At 41.8% G+C, this 16,229-nt stretch overlaps 1 protein-coding gene across 1 annotated transcript in view; it reads right to left on the bottom strand.

Annotated features, from left to right (window-relative positions):
- cwf19l2 (CWF19 like cell cycle control factor 2) overlaps window positions 1-16,229 on the bottom strand; it is a 114,498-nt gene that overhangs the window by 18,864 nt on the left and 79,405 nt on the right. Inside the window, exons 11-12 of the mRNA XM_063054104.1 lie at window positions 13,636-13,755; window positions 9,117-9,254 (exon numbers count right to left, since the gene is read on the bottom strand). Coding sequence (XP_062910174.1) covers window positions 9,117-9,254; window positions 13,636-13,755 — 258 coding nt within the window. The remainder of the gene's footprint in view (window positions 1-9,116; window positions 9,255-13,635; window positions 13,756-16,229) is intronic.

A 16,229-nucleotide genomic window follows, 5' to 3' on the forward strand; every position in this document is an offset into this window, starting at 1 on the left:
ATACATAAAAAAAATTAAGGAAGATATAACAAGATGGAACCTAATTCATTTTCTTGGTCTCACTTCAAGGACTGAATCCATTAAAATGAATATCCTGCCCAGACTACTGTATCTCTTTCAGAACCTACCAATAGAGATTAACTAAAATCAATTCAATGAATGGAACAAGATGCTATCAAGATATATATGGCAAGGTAAAAGGCCTAGGGTTCGTCTCAAAACTTTGCAATTAGCCAAGGAAAAGAGGGGGTGGGGCCTACCTTCTCTTGGAGATTATTATTTTGCAGCACAGTTGAGAGCCGTGATATGCTGGTGCAACCCATCATATGGCGCTCAATGGAAAAACATTGAGGAGAGGGTACTTTCCATCCCCATACAGGCAATTTTGGCTGATAACAACCTACAAAGTTACATAAATAATATTGACAACCTGTGGCTGAAATGGACTCTTAAAATATGGAGAACTATTATAAAAGAATATAAAGTAGAGAGAGACATTGCAATTCTTAAATGGTGTGCATATGACTCGGATTTTACGCCGAATAAACTGGATGCTAGATTTAAGGACTGGACAGCTAAAGGAATAACAGCTATTTGCAATATAATGAAAGAAGGAACACTGTTCAGTTTTGAAATGCTCAAAGAGAAACACTTATTAGAAAAACAAGACTTTTACCGGTGCAACAGTACGTTAATAGGACAGTTAAAAATGTAACCAAGGCAAGTACATGTCTGATGGAGCTATTTAGAAAAGCATATAATTCAGACAACGGTAGCAGAATAATTTCAAGCGTTTATAAGGGTTTGTCAAATCTTAAAACACATTCAACTTCAAACATTAAAACAAAATGAGAGAAGGAAGGAGGGATAATAATATCTGAGGAGGACTGGACAATAATATGGAAAAACTTGGTAAGATATTTTATTACACCCTCTCAGAAATCCCATTATAATAGTAACCCCCTTGACTGCTGGAGAAATTGTGGAAATCAAAATGCAAACCATTATCATATTTTCTGGGAATGCCCTGTTATCAAAGACTATTGGAGTGAAATGCATAATGCCCTACAAGACATCTTTAAAAGTGAAATACCCTTTGAGAGTAAGACCATAACCTGAATGTGAAGAGTTATACCCTACTAGGTCATATGTAAAGAGAAAGTACACTGTTAAGGGAAAGACCATTAACTGATGAGCAGAGAGAGGGATCTTAGGGTTCAAGTTCGTAGCTCCCTGAAAACAGCTACACAGGTCGATAAGGTGGTTAAGAAGGCATATGGCAAATTTGCCATTACTAATTGAAGCATTGATTTCAAAAGTCAGGAAGTTATAATGCAGCTTTATTAAACTCTAGTTAGGCCACATCTGGAGTATTGCATACAGTTTTGGTCGCCCCATTATAGGAAGGATGCTGAATCTTGGTTGGGGCATCTATAACGAAAATCAGTTTCCCTCGGGATCAATAAAGTATGACTATGACTGCGACTATAAGAGGTTTACCAGGAGGCTGCCTGGACTAGAGGGCACGTACTATAACAAGAGGTTGGACAAACTTGGGTTATTTTCTCTGAAGAGGCAGAGGCTGAGGGGAGATCTGATAAAGGTTTGTAAGGTTATGAGAGGCACAGAAAGAACAGACAGACAGTACCTTTTTCCCTGGGTTGAAATGTCTAATACCAGAGAGCAGGCATTTAAGTGAGAGGGTGTAACTTTAAAGGAGATGTGAGAGATAAGGTTTATCTTTTTTACACATAGTGGTGGCTGCCTGGGTGGTGGTAGAGGAAGATATATTAGGGACTTTTAAGAGTTGCTTATATGGGCACATAAATGTGAGGAAAATGAAGGGATGTGGACATAGTGTAGGCATAAGGGATTAGTTTAGTTGGCCATTTGATTACTAATTTATTTGGTTTGGTGCAACATTGTGGGCCAAAAGGCCTCTTCCTGTGCTGTACTGTTCTATGTTCTACTATATATTCCATAATGTGTTAGGGCATGTGACCGTGGACTGATCATGCAAAACTATCCATTGGTAGAATTCAAAAAAGTAAAACTCTGCTTAGTTTACCCATTTCATAGTTTAATAGCTTGTTTTTTTTTTAATGTACCTTTTGCAGAGGAGGAACAGATAGAATAAGCAAATTATTTTAATGTTGTTTCAGCTGTAATGGGAGCATGGGAATGAGGGCATACGTAAATACCCAAAACGCTATCTCTTCACTTTACTGGTGTACACTTCAAGTTATCAGCTTTCTGTTTTACTCTCAATAGTAACCTCCTTTATGCCATATAAATTCAAAAATGCCCATCGTTTATCTACTGCTGAGCAAACGCCGTATCCCCTCCTCCTCCAGGCAAAGGCCCTCTATAGCTGCCCCTCACAGCAGAGCATGCAATTGTGAGGCAAACATACAGCAAGTGGTAGGTCCTGGAGGAAATATCAACATTTACAATAGCAACATAAACAAGACGTTCACACAATCACTTGAATAAGCCAAGAATAGAAGGATAAGGACCAAAGTTCAAAGTAAAATTTATCAGAGTACATACATGTCACCACATACAACTGAGATTCTTTTTCTGCTGGCATACTTAGCAAATCTATAGAACAGTAACTATAAAAAGGATCTGTAAACTGTAAACTATAACCTATAAACAAACTGTGCAAATGCAGATAATAAGTAAACAGCAATATATAACAAGCATGAAATAACAAGATAAAAGAGTCCTTAACTGAGTGTAGTTATCCCCTTTTGTTCAACAGCCTGATGGTTGAGGGGCAGGAAGATGGGATTGGTTAAAGACATCATGATCAGCACAGACAACGAATGGCCAATTCCCATCCTACTTCCAAGACAATCTCAAATTGGCATCAAAGAGATAAAAGGTACAGTGCTAAGTTTAAAAAGGGTAAAAGCTGGAGTACAGCTCGAAGACCTTTGGCTCATATGGAGGAAAGAGAAGACAATAGATAGAAGCTACAGGAAAATAGTCAACCCTAAGTTGCAGGAGTCAGATACCTAGGTGACTGTCAATGAAGGGAAAGGGAACAGGCAGCCAGTGCAGAATACCCCTGCAGTCAATCCCATCAATAAGTATGTAGCTTTAGATACTTTTGGGGGAGCGACATAAACAGGCAAAGCCACAGCAATCAGGTCTCTGGCACTGATTCTGGCTCCACGGCTCAGAAAGGAAGGTGGGGGTGGGAGGAGAAAAGGACTGCAGTAGTGAGGGGGAATTCCATAATTAGAGGAGCAGACAGGAGATTCTGTGGATGTGAACGAGACACCTGGATGGTATGTTGCTCCCAGGTGCCAAGGTCTCAGATTGGGTCAACGGCATTCTATAGGGGGAAGGTAAGCAGCCAGAAGTCATGGTACATACTGGTACCAACAGCATAGGTAGGAAAAAGGAGGAAATCCTGAAGAGAGAATTTAGGGAATTAGGTAGAATGCTGAAAAGCAGGACCTCCAGGGTAGTAATCTCTGAATTTCTGCTTGTGCTATGTGTCAGTGGGAAAAGAATAGGATGATTTGGCAGATGAATACGTGGCTGAAGAATTGGTGCAAGGGGCGGTGTTTCAGATTTCTGGATCATTGGGATTTCTTCTGGGCAGAATGTAACCTGTACAAAAAGATAGGTTACATCTGAACCCAAGGGGGATCAATATCCTTGCAAACAACAGGAATTCTGCAGATGCTGGAAATTCAAGCAACACACATCAAAGTTGCTGGTGAACGCAGCAGGCCAGGCAGCATCTATAGGAAGAGGCGCAGTCGACGTTTCAGGCCGAGACCCTTCGTCAGGACTAACTGAAGGAAGAGTGAGTAAGGGATTTGAAAGTTGGAGGGGGAGGGGGAGGGCCTTCAGTTAGTCCTGATGAAGGGTCTCGGCCTGAAACGTCGACTGCGCCTCTTCCTATAGATGCTGCCTGGCCTGCTGCGTTCACCAGCAACTTTGATGTGTGTTGCTTCAATATCCTTGCAGGCAGGTTTGCTTGAGCTGTTGGGGAGGGTTTCAACAAAATTGGCAGGGGGATGGGAACGAAAGTGATAGGGCTGAGGATGGGACAGTAGGTATACAAGTAGATGCAGTATGTATAGAGACTGTGAGGAAGGACAGGTAGATGTTGGGCAACACTGTAATCAGTGGGATGAATTGAAGTGTAACATGAGTACAAAATTGAAAATGGTGATGAATAAAAGATTGAAGGTGTTATATTTGAATATACGCAATATATGGAATAAGGTAGGTGACCTTGGAACACAATTAGCGATTGGCAGGTATGAGGCTGTGGGCATCACTGAGTCGTGGCTGAAAGGTGAGTCGTGGCTGAAAGAAAATCATATTTGGGAGCTTAAAATCCAACGATTCACATTGTATCAAATGGATAGGCAAGTAGGCAAAGGAGGTAGGGCAGTTTTGTTGATAAAAAATAAAATCAAATCCTTAGAAAGAATTAACATAGAATTGGAGACATAGAATCCTTGAGGGTAGAGTTAAGAAACTGCAAAGGAATCTGAACAGTAGCCAAGATGTGGGATAAAAATTACAATGGCAGATAGAAAAGGCATGTAAAAAGGGCAATGTTATGATATTCATGGGGGCGACCTCAATATGCAGGTAGATCAGGAGAATCTGGTTGGTTCCTGGTCCCAAGAGAGGGAGTTTTAGAATGCCTACGATTTGGCTTTTTAGAGCAGCTTCTGCTTGAGCCCACTAGAGGAATGACAATTCTGGGTTGGGTGGTGTGTAATAACCCAGATTTGATTAAAAAGCTTAAATAAAGGAACCCTTAGGAGACAGCAATCAAAGTATGATAGAATTCACCATGCAGTTTGAGAGGGAGAAGAAAAAGTTCAAAGTATTAGTATTATAGTGGAGTAAAGGAAATTACAGAGGCATGACAGAGGAGCCAGCCAACATTGATTGGAATGACGCTGGAGAGGTAGTAATTAGTGTAACGTTATGGAAAGGCTTCACTGCTAGTGTAATAGTTGTTCCGTAGCAGCAGTGTTTGGGTTATGACTAGAGATAACTGGAGCTTTGGAAAGTGCAGCATCCGATGTCGGGAGTGCTTTTTTTTCTTGATTCTATTGCATAACTTGTATTTATTGTGAATGCCCACAAGAAAATGAATCTCAGAGTTGTATATAGTGACATAAGTGTACTTTGATAAATTTACTTTGGACTTTAAAAGTATCAACAGAGTCTGTATCCCATATAGCTTTAGGTGTTAAATCCCGCAGTTTAGGAGCATTGTTCAAAAAAAATGACCTGCTAATTATCTTTTGAGGGAGATTGTTTAAACTTAAGAGCCCAGCAGAAGAAGTCTCAAGAGCTTGAGCAGGATTATAAAACAAAAGTGATTCTGTGATGTATTCCAGTCCCACACCAGGAACAGCTTCAAAAACAAGTAAGAAAACTGTATAAAATCAATTCTAAAAGATACAAGAAATCAATGCAGAGTAGCCAAGACAGGAGTGACATGTTCCCTCAGTTTGATTTTAGTTAAAAGACTACCATATGCATTTGGAATAAGTTGAAGTTTGTCATTAGATTACTTTGGAAGACCAGTAAAAAGTACATTGCAGTAAACTAGTCTATCCAATATAAAGGCGTGAATTAGATATTCTGCATCATTACATGTTAGAAACAGACATACCTTTACAAATTTCTTAAGCGTAGAAATGCTGCTATGGTCACTTTCCTTATGTAGGATTTAAGATTCAAATCTGAACCTAGGCTAGTTACCTCTGATCTTACAAGGGCAGCCAAGTTCCCAAGTTCATCTCTTTTGGCTTAGGGACCAAATAAAAGTATTTCAGTTTTATCTTCACTTAATCTTAGAAAATTATTGTTCATTCATTTGTTTACTGCAGCCATACCTGACGTCAGAGAAGATAGGGTGTTATCATCATCAGGCTCAACTGAGATGTACATCTATACAACTGAGGAAATCGAGTTTATGCTCTCCAATGCTGTCTCCTAAGGTGAACATGTATAAGGAGAAAAGTAGGGGACCGAGGCAGCTTCCCTGTGCAACGCCGAAAGCTACATCATGTCTCTTAGAAAACTGATCTCCAAGATGGACAAATAATTTTCTCTCTAAGATAGATGAACAAAACCAATTAAGGGCACTACGAGAGTACCAACACAGTTCTCAAGGTGATCTACGAGGATGGTGTAGCCAATTGTGTCTAAAGCTGCACTTAAATCTAGAATTAGAATTGTGCCTCTGTTGGCATCAATGCTGAGCCTAAGGTCGCTGACAGTTCTGGTAAGGGCCCTATCTGTGCTGGGATTTGCTCTAAAACCTGACAGTTCTGGTAAGGGCCCTATCTGTGCTGGGATTTGCTCTAAAACCTGACAGTTCTGGTAAGGGCCCTATCTGTGCTGGGATTTGCTCTAAAACCTGACAGTTCTGGTAAGGGCCCTATCTGTGCTGGGATTTGCTCTAAAACCTGACAGTTCTGGTAAGGGCCCTATCTGTGCTGGGATTTGCTCTAAAACCTGACAGTTCTGGTAAGGGCCCTATCTGTGCTGGGGTTTGCTCTAAAATTTGACAGTTTTGGTAAGGATCCTATCTGCGCTGTGGTTTGCTCTAAAACCTGACAAACTTTTCCAGAATATTGTTCTCATTCAGAGCCTTATTGAGTTGGTTGAAAATGACTTTCTCAAGAATTGTGTCCAGGAAGGGAAGATTTAACATAGACCTGTAGTTAGCTAGTACCTCACCATCAAAGTTTGGCTTTTTAAATAAGGGGTTGACAGCTGCAATTTTGAAGGCATCTGGAAAAATTCCAGTTTCAAGGTGTGTATTAATAATTTTCCGAACAGAATTGAAAACATTATTAAAAGTATTGAGGAAGCAGAGAGTTTGCAGAATGACTTAGACAGATTGGAAGAATGGGCAAATAAGTGCAAAATGGAATATAGTGCAGGGAAGTGTATGGTCAAACGCTTTGGTAGAAGGAATAAGAGTATTTGCTAAATGGGGAGAAAATTCAAGTATCAGAAGAACGAAGGGTCTTGGAAGTCTTTGTGCAGGATTCCCTAAAGGCTAACGCAGATTGAATTGGTGGTAAGGGAGGCAAATGCAATGTTAGCATTCACTTCAAGAAGACTAGAATATAAGATTAAGGATGTAATGCTGAGGCTTGATAAAGCATTGTTCAGACCGCACTTAGAGTCTTGTGAGCAATTTCAAGCCTCTTATCTAAGAAAAGACGTGCTGGCATTGGATGAGGTCCAGAGAAGGTTCACGAGAATGATTCCAAGAATGAAATGGTTAATGTATGAGGGGCATTTAATAGCTCTGGGCCCGTACTCACTGGAGTTTAGAAGAATGATGGGCGATCTCATTAAAACCTATCAAATACTGAAAGGCCTAGACTGAGTGAATGTGGAGAGGATGTTTCCTATAGTGGGTGAGTTTAGGACCAGAAGGCACTGACTCGGAATGGAGGGACACCCATTTAGAACAGAGATGAGGAGGAATTTCTTATAGCCAGAGGGTAGTGAATTTGTGGAATTCACTGACCAGACAACTATGGAGGCCAAGTATTGGATATATTTAAAGTGAAGGTTGATAGGTTCTTGATTAGTAAGGACATCAAAGGTTACAAGGCAGGAGAAAGGGGTGAGAAGAATAAATCAGCCATGATGGAACGGAGCAGACTCAAAGGGCCAAATGGCCTAATTCTACTCCAATGTTTTATGGTCTAAAGAGAGAGAAACTATTCCTGTGGGTGAATGGATGGTTCAAAGACTGGGAACATAGATTTAAAATATCATACTCACTCTCACTAGATGGACCATACCCAATGGATAAACACACAACCTTAATTTACGCATCTGTGTTTTCTCCCCCATGATGAAGAATACACAAAACACAAAAGAGTTGGAGAGGACTGTGAGTGGGATATATAACTTGTGCACTCACTGATGAAATGCTCATGCCATCAACTAAACAGGACATTTCTGTCCCTGTCCATCAGAGGTTATGCACTGAGAAATTATTTAAGGATGTGACAGATTAAAATCTCCTTGACAGGCATCAGGGCTTTATTTCATCAGTGCTGAAACTATGTAGAGTCTGAATATAATGACTGCCAAGTCCACTATTAAATTAAAAGAAAAATACATTATTCCTTTCTTTGTCTTCTAATATACAGGTAGTAATAGCTTCAAAGGACCTCATTCTGTCAAAAGTAGTACTGACACAAGCTATAAACCAGCTTAAATACTCAACAGATCTTGCAGTATTCACTTAGAAATTCATTCTTTACAAATTCATACACTGTTGTCAGGGGCAACTATGGAAAGTCTATGCCAAGAGGAGGTGGGGATACAACTTTTGCTCAGCTGAACACAATGCTGAAGAACATCTATCATCAGTGGGAAAGAAAATGCAGTTATCAAGCAGTTATTGTCAGGAAATTCATGATATATGCATTCCCCCAAATAATAAAGGGGTTCCCTGTAAAAAAAAATGGAATTTTGAGAAATTTATTACAAATATATCCAGAAAGGAGCAACTCCCACATGAAATTTGAAACATGATTTTGAAATGCATCCATGAATCCGATAGCAAAAACCTTATATGTCTTAAGATAGTCTTCACTTTGGCACATTAGAGCCCACTGGAGACAACACAGAGCTTAGCAATTTCAGATAATGAATATTTACAGCTTGTTTCTTCCAGCTCTCTTGTAGAGTGATATCAGCTAAATTCTACATTTTTGCTTTTGTTACCTTGTACTGTCAAAATCACCGAATGACAGTATTTGCATTATTTTCTGGTTTTATTTCTTATTTCCAGAAACTAGTATTTCACTTCTGCAGCAAAGTTTATTATGTAATAGGGAATGAATCTTGTACCCAGCTTTTAAGATATAAAATTGGGGAGAAAATTAGGTCAAGCAGTCAATCCTTCATGAGCCATAAGGAGAATACAGTACAACATCCGGTTACCAGATTTCATTGGAGCCTGCAGTTAAATAAATAACATTGCAAATAAACAGAATTATAGTCTAAGTAATATACAAGAGTATACACTGCATCTGCAATTGAGATAGTCTAGTGTCATACATTGACTGCAAGGTGAATCTTACTTTAGAAGCCATCCGTGAGAACCTTTCATTTTGATCTTCTGCAGTTGCCAATTTTTCTTGTCTAACCAAATCTTGAAGACTCAGATTATCATCATCCTCAAAGTATCTAATCCGTTCTCCTTCATGGTGAGTTTCAATCTGAAACAAACACGTTTTATACAATTGCATCAATTATATAAAATGCTACCAAATTTCTAGGTCAATCCATCTTAGAAGCAATATTAAGGCATTATTATAATTCACAGCTTCATGCAAAAATATCTGAGGAAAACAAATTATGGATAAGAAAAAATATAACATGATTACACAAGTTCCCTTTTTATAAATCAAGATGCTTTTACAGAATTAGGACCTCAAAAACTTTCAAAACAAGTTAAAATCAAAAGAAAACAAGAGCAGGAGTAGCTACCAGGCTTTTCAAACCAGCCATGCTATTCAATACAATCATAGCTGATTTAGGCTGGCCTGAACTTTTCTTCTGTGCCAATTACCCCCAATTCCTCAAACTTTCAAATTGCTGGTGGCCAAACATTTTAATTCCAATTCCCATTCCAACGTGTCGATCCATGGCCTCCTGCTGTGCCAAGATGAGGCCACCCTCAGGGTGGAGGAGCAGCACTTTATATTCCATTTGGGTACCCCCCAACTTGATGGCATAAATATTGATTTTTCCTTCCAATCAACAAGTTCCACCCCTTCCCCCTTCCTCTATTCCCCACTCTGACCTTTTACCTCTTCTCACCTGCCTATTACTTCCGCTTAGGTCCCCTCCTCCTTCCTTTCCTCCTATGGTTCTCTCTCCTCTCCCATCAGATTCTTTCTTCTCCAGCCCTTGACCTTTCCCACCTACCTAGCTTCACCTATCACCTTCCAGCTAACCTCTTTTCCCTGCCCCCATCTTTTTATTCTGGCATCTTCTCTCTTCCTCCTTGGCCCTGAAGAAGGCTCTCAGCTCACAACGTCGACTGTTTATTCTTTTCCATAGCTGCTGCCTGACCTGCTAAGTTTCTCCAGCATTTTATGAGTGCGTTGCTTTAGATTTCCAGCACCTACAGACTTTCTTGTTTGAAATTGTTATCTATTTTAATCTTAAATACATCTAATGATTTGGCCTCCACCATTGCTGGGGACAGATAATTCCAGAGATTCATTACCCCCTGAGTGTCGTTTCTACACACCTAGATTTTAAATGACTGGCCCCTTATCTTGTAGCTATGGCTCTTGTCTGAGACTCCCTCAACAGTGAAATCATCTCAACGTCTGTCCTATCAAGCCACCTTCAGATCTTACAGGTTTGAATATTCTTCTGAACTACAGGGAATACAGACCCAAACTGTCTAGTTCTCTTGACATGACAACTGTCTCATCCCAAGAATTAGTAATGTGCCTCAAAATTTACTGCATCCTCTTTTTAGGCAGGGTCATCAGAAGTGTGTGCATTATTCTATGTGTAGCCCCACCTACATCCTATACAACTGTAACAAAACCTCCCTATTTTTTAATTCCAGCCTTTTTTAAATAAAGGCCAAAGTACAACTTGCCTTCTAAACTGCATGCTCAACCTCACTGATACATCTACCTGGACGTTTCGATCCCTCCTTTTAAAAATTGATTAATTTTAAAAATTGATTAAAAACTGATTTTAGATACTTTGTCAAAGTTCTCCACTGACAGCAGCCAATATCCCCTCGGTCACATTTTCTTTTCAAGAGTATTCCTGTCTGCGTTTCCTCTGTTAATTACTTCTTTTTCATATTACTTCTGTCTCCTTCACTATTATTTCTGTGGTGGTTTTGTTGTACACATTTCATGCCATGATTTTTTCATCCACTATCAAAATTTGCACACTCTTTTGAACTTACTGCATTATCCCTTGTGATTTTAGTATTGCTTGCTTTTTTTTGTGTAGCTTAAGGTCATTTGTCATTTATTCTTTTTAAGATTCTGTTGTTTTTTTTCATTTTTCTACCACTCCTCCTTGATATTATCTAAAGTGGTTGTTTGTCTCCTTGCATTCAATATGATGAAAGGTGTCCAAATAAATATTTAATCTTTGCAGAGCACCTTTAACGTTAGTAAAGTATGAAGGCATATCAATGGACTATTATAAGACAAAATTTGAGAGGGAACTAAATAAAGATAGGTTAAAGCAAGTAACTAAAATCTTAACAAAATCAGAATACTGTAAAATAAAACAGATATGACAGCAAGAAAGACATTCATAATGATCATTTTTCTAGTCTTTAGGACAACTAAAGCTCTTTCTAGTTGATGAAGTTTTCTTTAGGTATTGACCATGCAATACTAGAAGAAACTCTCAAAAACAACATGTAATAATGACCACACTTTTATAATGATGTTCATGTAGAGAATTATATATTATTATTGGACTGTTTTACTCATCATCTGATACAATGGCATTTTTTAATCAGGCTATCATTTATTTTATATTTTCTCCAAACAGGAAACTTTGCAGCAGCCCGCACACGAGGGACTCGAACCACCATTGGGAGCCACGGGCAGACACACAGCAGCATGTTTGGAACTACCCGCTTGGGGTGGACCTTCCGGGGACAGTCTGACGTAACATCCGCCCCGCGGGTCGCAGGGGCCCATGGGAGAGGAGATTTTAAGCACGCGATTTTAAATCAGTAAAGGCATTCTGAGTTCAGTTCTCTCTGCGTCCGTGTGTTTCTTTAGTAGCGTGTTTGCGCGCGACTACATTGGTGACTCCGACGTTCCAGACGGCATCTGGAGCCGGTGACTAAGCAACCAGCCATGAGTTCGAGCAACTCGCACAGCGCTGTCTCTCTGAAGCTCCCGACTTTCTGGGCCACTCAGCCCCACGTTTGGTTTGAGCAGGCTGAGGCCCAGTTCAATATCAGAGACATTACAGCCGACGCCATGTGGTACTACTATGTGGTCAGCACGCTCAACCAGCAGACAGCAGGCCGGATCATCGACTTCCTACGCCAGCCACCAACAGAGGCCAGGTACACTAAGCTTAAGGTGCCCCTGATTCATACCTTCGGACTCTCCCGCCGCAAACGGGAGAGCGTGGTTCCTACACATGGATGGCCTGGGTGACCGCATGCCATCCGAGCTCATGAATGATATGCTGGTGCTCATGGACGGCCATAAGCCATGCCTTTTATTTGAACAGTTGTTCCTCGAGCAAATGCCAGAGGACATTCGCCTCCTCCTCACGAGTGAGGATTTCAGCCACCCATACAGGGTCGTGGCTAAAGCAGACGTCCTTTGGCAGAGCAAGCAATGTGGAGCAGCCTCCATTGGCCTAGCACGATCGCACGCCCCAAAGTCCGGGCCCTGCAACTGAAGCCGTCGAGACCCACGGGGGAAAAAGACAAAAGTTCGGAACAATGGTGTTTCTATCACCAAAGATGGGGTTTAGGCACGCGCTGCTGCCATCCACCATGTGCTTTTCCGGGAAACGCCGGGGCCAGCCGTCGCTAATGGCTACAACGGCTGGCCACCCAGACAGCCTCCTGTACCTGTGGGACCGACACTCCAAGCGGCGCTTCCTGGTAGATACCGGGGCCGAAGTCAGCGTACTCCCCCCCTCCAACATGGACAGTCGTAACATGGTCCCAGGCCCTGAACCCACCGCTGCAAATGGCACCAGTATTCGGACGTACGGCCCGTGAACTATCTCACTGCATTTCGGGTCCAGCCGTTTCACTTGGACTTTCACATTGGCAGCGGTGTCACAGCCACTACTAGGGGCAGATTTCCTATGAGCCAACTGTCTCCTGGTCGACCTAAAAGGCCGGTGCTTGGTCCACACTGAGAAGTTCCAGACTTTACAGCTCGGAGAAGCCAAGCTACCGGCCCTCCACCTGGATTCCGTGACCCTCTCGGGTAACGAATTCACCAGGGTGTTGGCGGAATTCCCCTCCATAATCATCCCGCAGTTCTCCACAGCCGACCCCAAGCACGGCGTGCAGCACCACATCCCCATGCAAGGATCACTGTTGCATGCCTGAGCTTGCAGGCTCCCACCCGACAAGCTCAACCTCGCCAAGGAGGAGTTCCGTAAGATGGAAGAGATGGGAATCGTATGCCGCTTAGACAGCCCATGGGCATCCCCGCTGCACATGGTGCCCAAGTCCGCAGGAGGATGGAGGCCCTGCGGAGACTACAGAAGGCTCAACGACGCCACAACCGCCGACAGATACCCGGTACCCCACATCCAAGACTTCACGGCAAACCTGCATGGAGTGACCATCTTCTCAAAAACCGACCTGGTCAGGGGATACCATCAGATCCCAGTGCACCCCAATGACGTGCCCAAGACATTCTTGAGCTAGGCTGGAGGGATGGTCCTGGAACTCAGTGAATAATCAAAGCAGAAACCACCATTATTAAAATACTCTGAAATTAATTCGAGGTGAAATTTTGACTCTTAGCAAAAAGTCCAACCAATATCTTGGAAGCAATTACAGATGTTTTGACTTTAAGTAGTAACTATTAATCTTAATAAGGATTATCTGCAATTTACCATTTGTCTCTTCTTTTTCCCTTCTGTATGGATCATGGTTTCTGCTGCAGAATCAACAGGCCATACTCTCCCAGATGGATCAGTTCGAACAAGTACCACATTACGATCTTCATCAGATGGCTAGATTTTAAAAAGTTAAAGACAAAAACAACTTTGTGAAACAAATTGATTTTCTTCATAATTTATACTATTCCAACTCTTAAAATCATTGTTCAACAACGCAGGAAGTTGGATTGCACACATTTTTACAAAATGTGATCAGACAAGAAAATCAACTATAAGCTAGAGATAATATCAGGCATAGCTATACAAATATCAAAGCAGGTTTGAGGGTCACATGTCCTTTTCCTCCACCTATTTTTTATGTGACAATGAGTACAGGAATACAGTGAGGTGGAGGACAAAGGTGTGGCTGAGGGATTGGAGCAGGGGGCAGGTTGGAAAGTTGGAAAGTGTATGGTTATGCACTTTGGCAGAAGAAATAAACGGGCAGACTATTATTTAAATGGGGAGAGAATTCAAAGTTCTGAGATGCAACGGGACTTGGGAGTCCTCATGCAGGATACCCTTAAGGTTAACCTCCAGGTTGAGTCAATGGTGAAGAAGGTGAATGCAATGTTGGCATTCATTTCTAGAGGAATAGAGTATAGGAGCAGGGATGTGATGTTGAGGCTCTATAAGGCGCTGGTGAGACCTCACTCGGAGTACTGTGGGCAGTTTTGGTCTCCTTATTTAAGAAAGGATGTGCTGACGTTGAAGAGGGTACAGAGAAGATTCACTAGAATGATTCCAGGAATGAGAGGGTTAACATATGAGGAACGTTTGTCCGCTCTTGGACTATATTCCTTGGAGTTTAGAAGAATGAGGGGGGACCTCATAGAAACATTTCGAATGTTGAAAGGCATGGACAGAGTGGATGTGGCAAAGTTGTTTCCCATGCTGGGGGAGTCTAGTACGAGAGGGCATGACTTAAGGATTGAAGGGTGCCCATTCAGAATAGAGATACAAAGAAATTTTTTTTAGCCAGAGGGTGGTGAATCTATGGAATTTGTTGCCACGGGCAGCAGTGGAGGCCAAGTCATTGGGTGTATTTAGGGCAGAGATTGATAGGTATCTGAGTAGCCAGGGCATCAAGGGTTATGGTGAGAAGGTGGGGGAGTGGGACTAAATGGGAGAATGGATCAGCTCATGATAAAATAGCCAAGCAGACTCAATGGGCCGAATGGCCGACTTCTGCTCCTTTGTCTTATGGATTCAGATTTCTGGATCATTGGGACCTCTTTTGGGGCAGGTGTGACCTATACAAAAAGGATGGGTTGCACTTGAATCCCGCGGGACCAATATCCTGGCAGGGAGGTTTGCTAAGGCTATTGGGGAGAGTTTAAACTAGGATTGCTGGGGGAGAAGAGACGGTAGAAGGGGCGGTTGGCTCACAAATAGAGAAAGCGTGAGGTACTGTGAGAGGGAGGATAGGCAGGTGATAGAGAAGGGATGCACTCAGACTGATAGTTTGAGATGTTTCTATTTTAATGCAAGAAGCATCATGAACAAAGCCGATGAGCTTAGAGCACGGATCAGTACTTGGAACTATAATGTTGTGGCCATTACAGAGACTTCGATGGCTATGGGGCAGGAATGGCTACTTAAGAGCGCCAGGCTTTAAATGTTTCAGAAAGGACAGGGAGGGAGGCAAAAGAGGTGGGGGAGGGGTGGCACTGCTGATCAGAGATAGTATCATGGCTGCAGAAAAGGAGGAAGTCATGGAGGGATTGTCTACTGAGTCTCTGTGGGTGGAAGTTAAAAACAGGAAGGAGTCAATAACTCTACTGGGTGTTTTTTTATAGACCACTCAAGAGTAACAGGGACATCGAGGAGCAGATAAGGAGACAGATACTGGAAAGGTGCAATAATAACAGGGCTGTCGTGATGGGAGATTTTAATTTTCACAATATTGATTGGCAATCTCCCCAGAGCAAGGGGTTTAGATGGGGTGGAGTTTGTTAGGTATGTTCAGGAAGGTTTCCTGACACAGTATGTAGATAAGCCTACAAGAGAAGAGGCTGTACTTGATCTGGTATTGGGACATGAACCTGGTTAGGTGTGAAGTCTCTCAGTGGGAGAGAATTTTGGAGATAGTGATCATAATTCTATCTCCTTTACCATAGCATTGGAGAGGGGTAGGAACAGACAAGTTAGGAAAGCAATTAACTGGAGTAAGGGGAAATACGAAGCTATCAGGAAGAAACTTGGAAGCATAAATTGGGAACAGATGTTCTCAGGTACCGCAAAAATGTGGCAAATGTTTAGGGGATATTTGCGTGGCGTTCTGCACAGGTACGTTCCAATGAGACAGGGAAAGGATGGTAGGGTACAGGAACCGTGGTGTACAAAAGCTGTTGAAAATGTAGTCAAGAAGAAAAGCTTATGAAAAGCTCAAAAAACTAGATAATGATAGAAATCTAGAAATTTACAATGCTATCAGGAAGGAGCTTAAGAATGAAATGAGGAGAGCAAGAAGGGGCCATGAGAAACCTTGGCGAGCAGGATTAAGGAAAACCCCAAAGCATTCTACAGGTATGTGAAGAGCAAGAGGA

Source organism: Mobula hypostoma, chromosome 7 (assembly GCF_963921235.1).
Source record: "Mobula hypostoma chromosome 7, sMobHyp1.1, whole genome shotgun sequence".
NCBI lineage: Eukaryota > Metazoa > Chordata > Chondrichthyes > Myliobatiformes > Myliobatidae > Mobula > Mobula hypostoma.